This window comes from Lepisma saccharinum, chromosome 10, assembly GCF_977018435.1.
Source record: "Lepisma saccharinum chromosome 10, izLepSacc3.1, whole genome shotgun sequence".
Taxonomy (NCBI): Eukaryota; Metazoa; Arthropoda; class Insecta; order Zygentoma; family Lepismatidae; genus Lepisma; species Lepisma saccharinum.
In genome coordinates this window covers 32,826,352-32,839,292 of record NC_139238.1, presented here as the reverse complement: position 1 = coordinate 32,839,292, position 12,941 = coordinate 32,826,352, and the positions used below count along the sequence as shown (strand labels likewise).

Here is a 12,941-nt window from a genome sequence, read left to right as displayed (position 1 = left end):
CCCCCCCAGAACGTTGTTAATCCGCTATTATTAGTTCTTCTGATTTTTTTAAGCACATCTCCTGATTTTTCAGGGGGCGATCTCCCGATTTTTTAAAATTTGACCTGGCAACGCTGGCCTAACCTAACAAGTAATGGCGCCGACTAGCGTAGATGTGTGTGTATCTGCTCCTACAAATTTACGTATAAAGTGTGATGATAGATGTGCAAAATGTAAGAGGGTAGTAAAAATCGGCATTTTGTGTGATTCATGTGATAAATGGCTGCATTTTAGATGTGGAAATGTGCCAAAAGATGAAGGAATTGTAGAAAATACTGAATGGTTTTGTCCCCAGTGCATCAAAGATGGCGGCCATACTATCTCCCCAAAGGACAATGAAGATCATGATGGTTTAACTCTTCTAGAAATTGTTAAAATACTTGAAAGTGATATTTTGGAACTAAAAAATGAAAATCAAATGCTGAGAAACAAACTAGAAACCATCGAAAAAAGAAACAAATGTAATGATTCCACCCACACATGGACACAAGTTGTGAAGCATGGCAGAAAATCGAGCAAAAGCAAGGAAACTGTAACTCTCATAAACAAGAATAGATTCAGCATCTTGCAGGAACTCCCAGTGGAAGACATGTGTACAGTGAAAGATACAGGCAATCTTTGTAAATATGCTTCAGCAGTAAATCCAAGGAAAATTGAGAAGAGAAATAAGCAAAAACCTAGTCATCTGCAAGTGCACATTTTTGCAGACAGTCACGGCAGAGGTCTAGCAGGTGAAATCAAGAAACAATTAGGTGAAATTCCAGTCGATGGTGTTATCAAGCCTGGAGCTAAAATATAAGAGATCGTTAGTGGCATAAAACCTGAAAATTTGGGAAAAAACTGTGTAGTTATCATGGCTGGTGCAAACAATGTGGCCTGCAACGAAGGACAGGATGTTGTAGAAACACTCGAAGAGAAACTGAATGATCTGGCCATGTCGAAAGTGATTGTAGTGAATATACCTCATAGATATGATCTGCGGTCTGACTCGTGTGTAAATATTGCAGTACATAATACAAACAGGAAAATCAAATATTTGTGTAAAAAGTACAAGAATGTAGAAATGTTAGATATAAGTAGGTTAGGGAATGATAAGCACACAAACCATGGTTTGCATTTAAATTGGTCAGGTAAGCAGAGGGTGTGTGACCAATTATGTACGATAATTAAAAATCAAAGTAAAAGCTCCAAACCTATCGAGTTGAAATGGCAAGAAACGGAACCAAAACAGGGAAACTTTCTGCCCCACCCGGCCTCATAAGCAAAGACAGGCCCTCACTGAGTCGGGTGGTGGACTATCCAATTCATAATTATGATGTGAGATTAATCCACGAAAATATTCAAACATAATTATTACGGCAAGCTAAGTTAGGGATACCACCTTGTAATGGAAATGATATCTTACTACTGCATCTGAACATTAGATCCATTAGAAATAAATTAGATGAACTAGAAATATTAATGGGGGGAGTAAATAACTGTATTTTAAGCATAAATGAACACTGGCTACGGAATGAAGAATTGCAAATATATGTACCTCCAGGTTTCAGGTTAATTACTGGCTATTGCAGATCAAATATGAATCATGGTGGTGTATCACTATATATCAGCGACAACCTAGATACCAGCTTTTCAATCTTAGATGTTAGTCAGTTTTGCATAGAATGGTGTTTTGAAGTGGCTGCTGTGTCACTGCCAAATTTAAGAATAATTGTTATCTCAGTATACAGAGCACCTGAAAGTAATGTAGAATTTTTTATCGAGTGTGTGCAAAATATTATTTCGTACCTAGACAAGAACTTTAACAAACATAAAATAATTATTCTTGGAGACATCAATTTTGACATTCGAAACGGTACCGCTAAGCAAATACATCTTCTAAATATTTTAAAATCCTTCAACTATTACTGTGCAAACAATAGGCCAACAAGACTAGACTCTTGTCTAGATAACATTTTAACAAACCTAGATAAATACTGCTATGAGATAGGGATATTCAATACATTTTATTTAACGGACCACAAAGGCTTATGGTTGAAATTGAACAATAATATACCTCTGAATACTATACATAATCAAATTAAATCAGTTAGGCTAATTAATGATAACAGGCTGAATATACTAAGAAACAAATTAAAAGACATTGATTGGATTCATTTAATTTTCTCAAGTGCAAATGTTGATGCATTATTTGAGAAATTTATCAGTACCATCTCCGATATATATAACGACTGCTGTCCTAGAGTCCAAAAAAAGGAGAAACCAGTTAAAGCTAAACGCGAACAAAGGCACTTAGGTCAATGGTATAATCCACACTTGAGTAAATTAAAAATCTTGCTTATGATGTATTATAATGGATTTAAAAATGGTAACGAAGATAAGACCAGATATCTCAAATTAAGAAATATTTACAGATCAGAAATTAGAAAAGCTAAATGCACAGCAAATGATAAATTTATTAAAAACTCCTGTAATAAATGTAAAGCAGCTTGGAATGTCATTAAGGCAGAATTAGGCAGAGGGAAACCCAGAAGAAAAGAAAATGTTCCGATTACTCCAAGCGAATTTAACGATTTCTTTGTCAGGGTAGGTAACAAATTGGATACAAACCTCAATTCTATGAATCAATTTGATTATGAATATAATAATCTCGTGTCACAAGACATCGGTAACATTTTAACTGACTTCCGGTGGCATGTGACCCAACCTGCTGATATTTTAAAAGCAGCACAAAAACTAAATAATTCAAAATCTGAAGACTTTTATGGAATGTCGAACTTTGTTTTAAAAAGAATCATTGATATTCTACAGTACCCACTTTGCATTCTCATAAACTGGATGATGTATTGTGGGCACTTTCCTTCCTGCCTCAAGCTCTCAGTCGTCATTCCCGTGTATAAAAAAGGTGATAAATCGACCCCCGACAATTACCGTCCTTTATCACTTGTTCCCATTGTCTCCAAAATTATAGAACACTGTTTATATAATCAACTCGATAACTATTTCACAAATAATAATTTATATACAAGTGCACAATATGGTTTCAGAGCCCATCTATCCACTGTGAAAGCAAATGAAGCCATTGTTTCCACAGTGTTAGATGCATTTGAATCCAAACTTTCTGTAAGTGCAACACTTATTGATCTGAGTAAAGCCTTTGACTCTGTTTCCCATCAAATATTAATAAAAAAATTACACTTCTATGGCATCAAAGAAACTGAACTTGCTCTAATAAAATCATACTTGTCAAATAGACAACAAATGGTCACTGTAGACAACATAAAATCAGAATTCTTAAATATAAAAAATGGAGTTCCACAAGGTTCTGCCCTCGGCCCATTCTTGTTCAATATTTATATTAATGACTTACCTAATATTATTCCTCATAAGACTGTTTTATGTGCAGATGATACCACATTCCTTACAGTGGGCAGTGACAAATTTACAGTTGAAAAGCTTGATAAGGAAATAGAGGAAAGGTCCACATTTTGGTTTGAAACAAATCAACTTACAATTAATGAAAATAAAACAGAGAAAATATTTTTTACACTACGAAATGGCCATGAATGGACTTCTGTAAAACTTCTTGGTTTACACTTAGACTCCAAATTATCTTGGGAGTCCCAAACAAATCACCTATGTTCCAAACTTGCCAGGGTGATATTTCTACTTAAAAAGCTTAGGACATGCATTAGCAAGGATTTGCTGCTGCAATCATATTATGCATATTTTCATAGCCTTCTGACTTATGGAATTCTCTTGTGGGGAAACTCATCTGGTGCTGGGGATGTATTTATCTGGCAGAAAAAAGCTTTACGAAGCATGGCAGGAGTCTTTGATCAGTCTGTTTCCTGTAAAAATCTCTTTAAAGAACTAAAAATAATGACTGTGCCAAGCTTATATATATTTACCCGTCTAGTGTATACAAAAGAAAATGTACATAATTATAACGCAAGACACACTGTGCACAGACACAATACAAGGTTCTGTTGCAAGCTCGACACACCATCAATCAGATTAAGTAAAACACATAATAGTTATAAGTATTTAGGAATTAAGTTATACAACATGTTACCAGAAGCTGCTCGCAGTGTCTCTCTTAAAAAATTTAAAAGTGTACTTCAACTCTGGTTAAAAGATAAGGTCTTCTACAATCTAGAAGAATTCGAAATCCATCCTAAAAATGATTTAATATTCTAGAATGTATTGTATTGTTTATTTCCTGTTTTATGTATTATTGTTATGTATATTGCCACTGCCATATTTATATTTCATCGTCACTAATATTATAATTGTCTTATGTCTGCATACTCATACTTTATATATGCATATACTCTCATATTAGTATCTATAACATATTGTAGTTCCATGTAATCCCTCTCTATATATGTAATTATATATTTACATATATACATTAACAAATATGTAACCAATAACTGACGACATCTATTGCATTGTACAATGTCTAACGATGAATAAATGTATTGTATTGTATTGTATTGTAACAACGTAGGCATCTAGCCTAAAATTAGAAATGCGTCTCCCGTGACGTCGGAAAAGGTTGTTATGCGGGAATTGTTTGTGGGACATTTTTTAACTATGTTTGCCTAACCTAACCTTACCGTGAATGGTTTGTGGGGCTATGCATGAATGGTTTTGGAGGCTATGCGTGAATGGTGTGTGCGGCATTTTTCGGTTAAGAAGGTTGGAAACACTGCATACCCGACTGATGTTCCACGACGCGACTCGAGCTGTGCCCGCCATATTGTGTGTTACAGAAGCGAAAAAAGGAAGAACAATAATTACTGTTAATGTGAAAAATTGCCATTATTTTTGTGAAAAAAAGCAAAATGTCACCTTAAAGAATCTTTCGCAATGCAGAATAGGTAAGCACGAATGTTAAAAATGATGAAATAAACGAGTGAGAGGTGTTCGGTAGAGATCGCATAGGTACCCTTTGTTTTTCTTCTTGCTGGCCCCGGTGGGGGAGTAGTTAGTACATCACGCTACAGTGCCAAGGGTCCTGGGTTCGAATCCCCAGCCTGGGCGTGGGTGTTTGTAAGTGTCCATTCATCAATTTCATCACTCATCCCCATCTTCGCAAATAAGCCAAAAAGTGACAGAAAAAGCGAAATAAAATAGATTGAATAATTTTCTTCTTAAACATTTAACTTTGGCGTTTGTAACGAGTAGTTAGTCTCCTACGACATTCTTTCTCAAGTCACTTGTTGTATAGGCCGAATATTTAATGGTTTTTCGCAAGTTTTAAATAAGTATTAGGACAGCTGGAATCGATTGTGAAACTAAGTTCGAAGTTTGGAGAAATGAATGAGCACAGTTAAAAGCTTCACTGAGTATAATTTACACTTCAAAAGTAGCTTATGCAAGCATCTGCTCTTTCCACAGAGCTCATTTGTGGTCATCACAGACATGCTTCTGGGAGATGTTCGTGGGAGGCTCGAAGGGGCTTCTGTGCTTGAGACCAGATATTATGTGATTGGTTGTCAAAACGTTTGTGGATGTTATTTTAATACTAAGAGCCCCAAACCTGACCTGCCTAACCTACAATAACCCCAATTTCACCCAACATACACAAAGTACATGGCAGCAGCATTCCATTAAAAGACGGCAGTAAACTAATGGCTGTTCACACACAGAGAATCATATAGGAGTATGTGTAAGAGAAAAATTGTTCTTCAGAAAACACGCAGCAAACAATCTCTAAGACTCTAAAGTATGTTAACACCATTAAGCCTTGTTTCCATGATACCCAAAGACTCGCTATGCTCACCAAGGCAGAATTTATTTTATTTTATAACATAAACTAAACGTTACGTTTCAACCTTCTAGTTTATGTTTTAAAATCAAATAAATTCTGCCTTGGTCAGCATATTGAGTTTTTGGTCTAAAGTATGTGTTAAGGCTCGGCGGGGCCAGGACAGTTGTTTTCAAATTTTCCTTTCGAAAAACTGCTATGATATTCCAAAATCTGCTTAGAATTCCTTCTGGAACATTCACATGGATCTTCGTGTTGTTTGCTTTCAGTGTAATATTATCTATAGTTTAAGATACAAATGTAGTTAGCGAAAGCTAACTACATGAAGAATCACATGAATGCTCTAGAAGGAATTCTAAGCATAGGCTATGTAATTTTTCAGATTTTGGAATATCATAACAGTTTTTCGAAAAGAGAGGAAAATTCAGAAATAGCTGCCCTTGTGTCCCCTACAGGTAGAGCCAAGCCTTAGAAAAACTGCTATGATATTCCAAATCTGCCATGAAAGTACCTCACCACTATTCCAAGTTGTTGTTTTAAGTCCACTTTTTATGCACAGATAGGCTAATCGGGACTGGACCTACTACATATTGAAGTGGGATCTGAACCACTATTTGCCTCCACAGGCTAATGGGCCTGGGACCCTTTGATTACAAGGCGACGATGCTACAGTTACGCCATCTGAGAAGCCTATTTTCACCATAACTTTGTGCGGCTGGAAGGTATTGAGGGAGCAATGGCCCCCTTGCCCCCTTCTGGACAACCCTTGGTTTTTACAAAGTTAGCAATAATCTGACAATTATTAATATATTAGCGGAATATGTTATTGAGGATTTTGCTTACTTTCATCAGTTTTACTATGTCTTTATGATTTGAACATCTATTATATTTATTCATTCTTCACAATATGTAATCTTTTCTTGAATGTAACTTGTAACTGTTATAAAAATGAAAACTAGTAATAAACTTACACAGCAGAGCTGAAAGAACATAGAAGACTTAAATGCATGGCCATAAAAATAGGTGGCTGGTCAGAATTTCGCTGGTGTCACATACAGGAAAAGCCAGGTGAGAGCAGGACAAAAGATGCTGGTTCCTGCACACTGTGTGGCAATGTCAACAGTCTGTTGTTGTCTAGTTCGAGTGCCAGACCGACATCTCTCCGGGGCACTTTTGTGTCATCCCTGACATTTCGAGCAAAACTGTCTATTTGTATCACACGGATTACAAAGACCAACTCTACAATGAGATCTTTCATTCTCTTAAACCTTCGGACACATGGGGTTGTGCTCTAACTTGGCAACAGCACTTACTTCTGCCACCTGCCTAATTTCATGGTCATGCATTTAGGCTCAAAGCAGGTTATATGAAGTATCAAACCCCAAAATGGAAAGGATTCAAGTGTTAAACCACCAGCAATATGTATACTAGGATAAAAATTCCAAGTATTCCTTTTATACAGGCTATTATCTAAATTCTAACAAATCCTGTACAAAATTGTAGTTCTTGTTTGAAATAAAAATAAAATCATACATTTACTTAATTCTTTTGTGTGGCATAGTGAGGTTGAATTCAAATTCAAAGTAGAGAATGAAAGATTCATTCAGTTTCCTCCATTGGCTATTTAGTATCGTTGCAATTATCTTATTTGCTGACATATAAGATGCACTTTTCCCCTTTACAAATACGTCTCAAAAACAGGGTGTGTCTTATTAATACTCAATTCTTGAATACCTTTATTTCTGGAAATGTTATCAGTTCCGAGTTTGACAATTTCTTTCTTGTTTCCCTGCAGTGTGTGGCGAAGAAGCTTAAAATGTATTCTTTCCTAGTTAGATTAGGCAAGTTAATTGTTGAAAGTAGACCTACAATTATATTTGAAATACTGTGTATATATAAATTCAGCGATAAAGCTTTTTCCTAAAAAATGTGTAAAAAAAATGGGGTATGTCTTATATGCTGGCAAATACAGTTATCTCAAAAAGTGAAGTAACATAAAATAAGAGAAATACAGACCAAAAAAAAAATATTACACAGAAGTACTGAAACATAGACATCTGTAAAAGTACACACAGTATGTGGATTTTTCAATCACATTTATTGTAAGTACTACTCGATACAAAACTTTCACAGAAAAAGAAAATTGTGTTCAAATTCTTACAATTTTGCTATTAGTGAACATGTACACCAATTAGTGAAAATCAGTGCATTATGTGTACGAATCTTCCTCAGCACTGAATTTCAGTAAATAATTTTAAAAGTTCATTTCACTTATACCATTTAGATAAAGATCAAATTTTCCACAGCACAAAATGTGAACCCAAACTTAAACAATTTGGTTGTTTTAAACATTACATTAATTTGTGGAAAATTGCATAATTATTTGTTCGAAAGTTCCACACACAAGGTGAACCTAAAATTGTTTCATGTTTTTCTATTTTCGAATTTTCACACCGATCCATGGAAGATTGGCACATTTCATGGACGAAATCTCCCTAACATTTTCAGCCTAAATTGCTAGAATTTTGATTTGAAAATATTTACACCAATATGTGAAAGATTATACGAGGAGAAACTTGTTTATAGCACATGCCATTGACATACCCTCAAAGGAATAGTCAGTTTGGCAAAGATGTTTGGTGAGCCAAAAGAAAATTTAGAGATCGCTGTGACTTTTGTCCATGCATGAAACAGGACTAGAATTATGGCAGCATAGTTTCTCTGACGAGGTTACTCCTGTATACATCCATCCATTATTGCAAGCATTATGGTACAAGGCCACCTATAATGAGGAAGAAAGTATACTTGAGGATGATGCAACTATTTCATTGTGAACAAGAAATATCTTACTTGTCCAGTATGTACATACACTTATGTGAACTATGTAGGAGACCTTGTTGCTGGTTTGTGATTGAAGAGAAATTAGCTTCTGCATTTTGAATGACAGTGTGAAACAAAAATGTAACTCAGATGCTTCATATAATAGCAACATATTCCAAAGTTCAGATCGGAAGCAATCAATTTACATATACATGCTGCCCGACCCTGTGGCTGAGCGGTTAGCACATCGCGCTGCGATGCCAAGGGTCCCGGGTTCGAATCCCGGTCGGGCTTGGTTGTTTGTGAATGTCCATTCATCAATTTCATCATTTCATCACTCATCCCCATCTTCGCAAATTAGCCAAGAGGCACAAAACGCGAAGTAAAATAAACTAAATCAATCAATCAATACATATACATGCAAATGGTACATTTGACTTTTGGGTAATTTTAATTTTGCTGGTGTGTAAGTTGTTACATTAATAAACTGTAATGTAGTTACTTTTTTTTATTGCAACAGGTAATTAAATTAACACCTACTTCATTTTCCAGACTCATGCCTAATTTTGTAACAAATTATAAAGAAAATTGAAAATTTGCATTATTCTCTCCAGATAAATTATGCTACAAGACAACAATGTTTCATTGCTTTATCCACTATAAACTATTTGCTTCAATTTATGAAATGAACATTAATCTTTTGTTTTATTTTAAAATTTTACTTTTGTAACATTTTCAGCCTCTAGTTTCAACAAACAATTGATTACAGCAGCGGTTCTTGAACTTACCTAGACCGCAGACCCCCCTTCAGAGATCACTCACCCTCGCGGACCCCCAAGAATTAACTCAAAGTTTAAAGCCCGGAATTTGCATACATATTATGCTCTTGTGTTAGTATTTTTCCGAACCTTTGTGGAACACTGGGAAGGTTTTGCGGACCCCCTGAAAGGTTCCTAAGGACCACCAAGGGTCTGCGGATCACAGTTGAACCGCTGGATTACAGTACATATAATTACTTCGGTTTTGAATTTTGATGCTTCCATATTTGTATCAGTATTATGTTCATCTTAAGATATTACTAAAATTTTTAATATCGTATAAATAAGTTTGTCTAGTATTAGTATCTAACTGAATGCTTATTCAGCTAAGGACCTAAAACAATAACTTTGTACTCTTGTATGTCTGCCAATAATGATTATGATGAAAACAATTCTAAAGTGACCCTTTAGCATTCCTTTGTTTCTACCAATACCAATGCTGTTTATTTTTGGATCATTCTTAGTACATGCTGGAAAACGATTGTGACTCAAAACATTGAACGTATCTTTCCCTTCTAGAATTATATGTTTTGTGCTACAACAATAGTCAGAGGATTTCGTAAATTGATATTTTAATTTTGAAAGAAAACATTCAAAGTTTTCCTGCACAAATATGTTATGTCTAATATAAATATACAAATACATAAATTAAAACTCCAAATTAACATACAGCTATAAATATGTCTATCTTACCTGAAAGCCAACATGATCGTGCTTGACTAGAGCACATAGAATGCTGCCAGAAATTTTCTTGAACGATTTGGCCTTTGAATTATAGAAAAAATGTCAAGGATTAGTGATATTGAAAAGAACTTGTCCGTCTGTGTACATGTATGTTACTCATTTTGGAAAAAAAAAATTAAATAAAAGTTACTGAATAGTATTTCTGTCCCATAATACATTTCTTTAATCATTTGTTACCTTGTGAAATCATTCATTTCATATATTCAACAAAATGAAACAGTCGATATAAAAATGTATCATTTGTTTCAATATTAATTCTATTGAAAAGCCTTGTGAAGTTTTCCAAACAAAAGTTTCAGCAAAAACTGCAGGCTCGACCAGTAGCCTACTCGAACCTGGATCTCTGACATACCGTGCCATTGCTCTATCACTGAGCTACCGAGCCAGCCTGGCTTTGCATGATTTTCCACTAAAACGTATATGAGGTGTGTGCCAAATCTTAATGTATTTAAAAGTTTGTTTTACAAAGAAAAACATTAGAATGATAAATTGCCAAAGTATGGGAGAGATTCATGCACACACATTGAGGGAGGGGGACGGAGTGGAGACAGGAGACAGTGATAGAGAGGAAGAGAAACAGAGACAGGCACAGAGAACCAAACAGAAAGAGAGAAGGAAGGGAGGACAGACAGAGAAAAACATAGAATGCAAGAGTAACAGGCAGAGAAAAAGAGAAGCAGATATAAAGAGGCTGTTAGAGAACTATATATATATATAGAGAGAGAGGAAGGAGCCAGGCAGACAGAGATAAACAGATAAAGAAACACACACAGGAAACCAGACAAAAATAAAAAGATGGGGAGGGCAGACAGAGATAGAGATAAAAAAGACAGGAAGAGAGAGTAAGAGGCAGACAGAGAGAGAGAGAGAAAGGAGGGCAGGCAGAGACATGTAGAGAAATGGACATGGATAAAAGAGAGAGAGAAATACATTTTCAAAATCACTGTTACTTAAAAGCTAAAAAAAAAGTACACTAGACTGTTACTTTGTTACTCATATAAACACCCATTTAAGCATTTGGAGGAAGTAACTGCTACTTACCACATCGACACATGTCTTGCTGCACATGTCATGACCCACTTTGTCACATGAAGCGACCACATCCACTGGACTCTTGAGGAGTGGTTTTCCTGGATCTTCCAGAGCAACAGATGAGACATTGAACACTCCGCAGACACAGTTAGTGTCGGCCACCATGGCTCCTGAAACATCTCCAGCTCTGAAATGGGTGAAAACTTTCATAAACTACAGATCTACACATCTTGAGCACATCTTATCCCCAAAATTTCTACAATTACATGCTGGTACACAATTATGCTCTTTTTATACACTCAGGTGCACAAATATTCACATAGTTTAGAGAAGATGTCTAGCCAAGTTCTTTATACTAACATTAAACTTAGTGTTACTTGTCTCAACCAAAACTGAAAAGTCTGACTGTACATAAATGTATAGCATGTTCAATAGCTTAGGTGAAATATAGGAACAGTTTATTGGATGTGGTCACCAACAGTTAATTAATTATGACAGCAGTGGCACCCAGCTCACCTTTGGTTGGATTTCTTAAAAATAAAATAAGGTTAAATACTTGAGGAGATGGTAAAATATAGACTATTAGTGTCAGAAATCCTGCAAAGAATCAGAAACATTAAAAAAGAGGTATTCTTAGGGTGAGAAATAAAATTGAAATATGCTACTGGGTATCAGATGAAACATTGTTTTACTCACCCCATTAGAATAGCAGTCATGCGCAAAAGTCCAATGAGGAACAAAATCATCCACCTTGCACCTGAAAGTAGAAATAAAGTTTACATATTTTTTGAATAATGTTGTGTGAGTTTATATGCCAAGGAATATTTTCAACCATTCTTGATTTATTCACATCTTCTGTTTCTTTATAGTTTATATTCAAGGTTACAATAAGGAAAAGAAGATAATACTGTTCTCATTACCGGTAATGCACCTCCAAAACAACATTTAGAATACGTTTTCAAGCTTTACTGGTGATGTATGATGAAAGTGCTCTCTCGGATTAACAGGCATGGAGAATTAGGCTTACTATCATCAACAGGCACTGAAGGGTGTTACCACAATGCCTAAAATTGGAGTGACACTAGTTTTCGAACAAGTACTATTGAGAACTCACCTTATTCAAATTTAACAATTTCATCAAAACAGGAATGATTTAGACACAATGATGAAGGTTGGTATCGATTACCAAAGCAGTCTAAGGCATCATGATTTGGGCTGTGGCTATGGGCCACATGCAGGCTGAGTCTCCTGAGGAAAAGCGTAACAACTTTTCTCCTGCGATTTTAGTGTGTGTATGGGACCAGTGGCCAACCACCATCGTGAGGAAATTGGGGAGCTACGAATGAGTAGCGTAATGGAAAAGTTGCGAGAATGAAAACCTACAACAATGACTGGAGGTTCGTTGTGCTGACGATATGTCACCCTATAACTAGTTCGATGATATCCCACCTTGGTATTCTCAGGTTAAGGTCTGCCTACCGTACTTCACTTCCATGTCTGTGGCACGGCGGAAGGTACCTGGAGTTCATTCTCAGTAAAGCTTGTGTCATGCATTCTGTTGTGAGGTTGAGAGTTGATACTTCACTGCCTGGATTGGTATCCTGGTGAACTTTGCCTCGACGTGTTCATACTTCACTCCATGTCTGTGCTACGGTGTGAGCTGTATGGAGTGGAGTCCCAGTTAAGCTTGCCTCCTGCTATGTGCTGTTGTG

The 12,941-nt window shown here is 35.9% G+C and overlaps 1 protein-coding gene across 1 annotated transcript; it reads right to left on the bottom strand.

Annotated features, from left to right (window-relative positions):
• Positions 1-7,905: 7,905 nt before the first annotated feature.
• Positions 7,906-11,411, bottom strand: LOC145994319 (uncharacterized). The gene is made up of 3 exons (XM_083130422.1): positions 11,239-11,411; positions 10,147-10,218; positions 7,906-8,597 (listed from the first exon to the last, which is right to left on the bottom strand). Exons 1-3 carry the CDS (start codon positions 11,392-11,394, stop codon positions 8,472-8,474), a joined length of 354 nt encoding a protein of 117 aa, XP_082986548.1. The 5' UTR covers positions 11,395-11,411; the 3' UTR covers positions 7,906-8,471.
• Positions 11,412-12,941: the final 1,530 nt, after the last annotated feature.

What these genes read in the sequence shown, in the direction of transcription:
- LOC145994319 (XM_083130422.1), bottom strand. Translation starts at nt 11,394, where the DNA reads ATGGTGGCCGACACTAACTGTGTCTGCGGAGTGTTCAATGTCTCATCT. An exon ending in GCAAGACATGTGTCGATGTG is followed by an intron (nt 10,219 to 11,238) that starts GTAAGTAGCAGT and finishes TATAATTCAAAG; the next exon opens with GCCAAATCGTTCAAGAAAAT. An exon ending in ACGATCATGTTGGCTTTCAG is followed by an intron (nt 8,598 to 10,146) that starts GTAAGATAGACA and finishes TCCTCATTATAG; the next exon opens with GTGGCCTTGTACCATAATGC.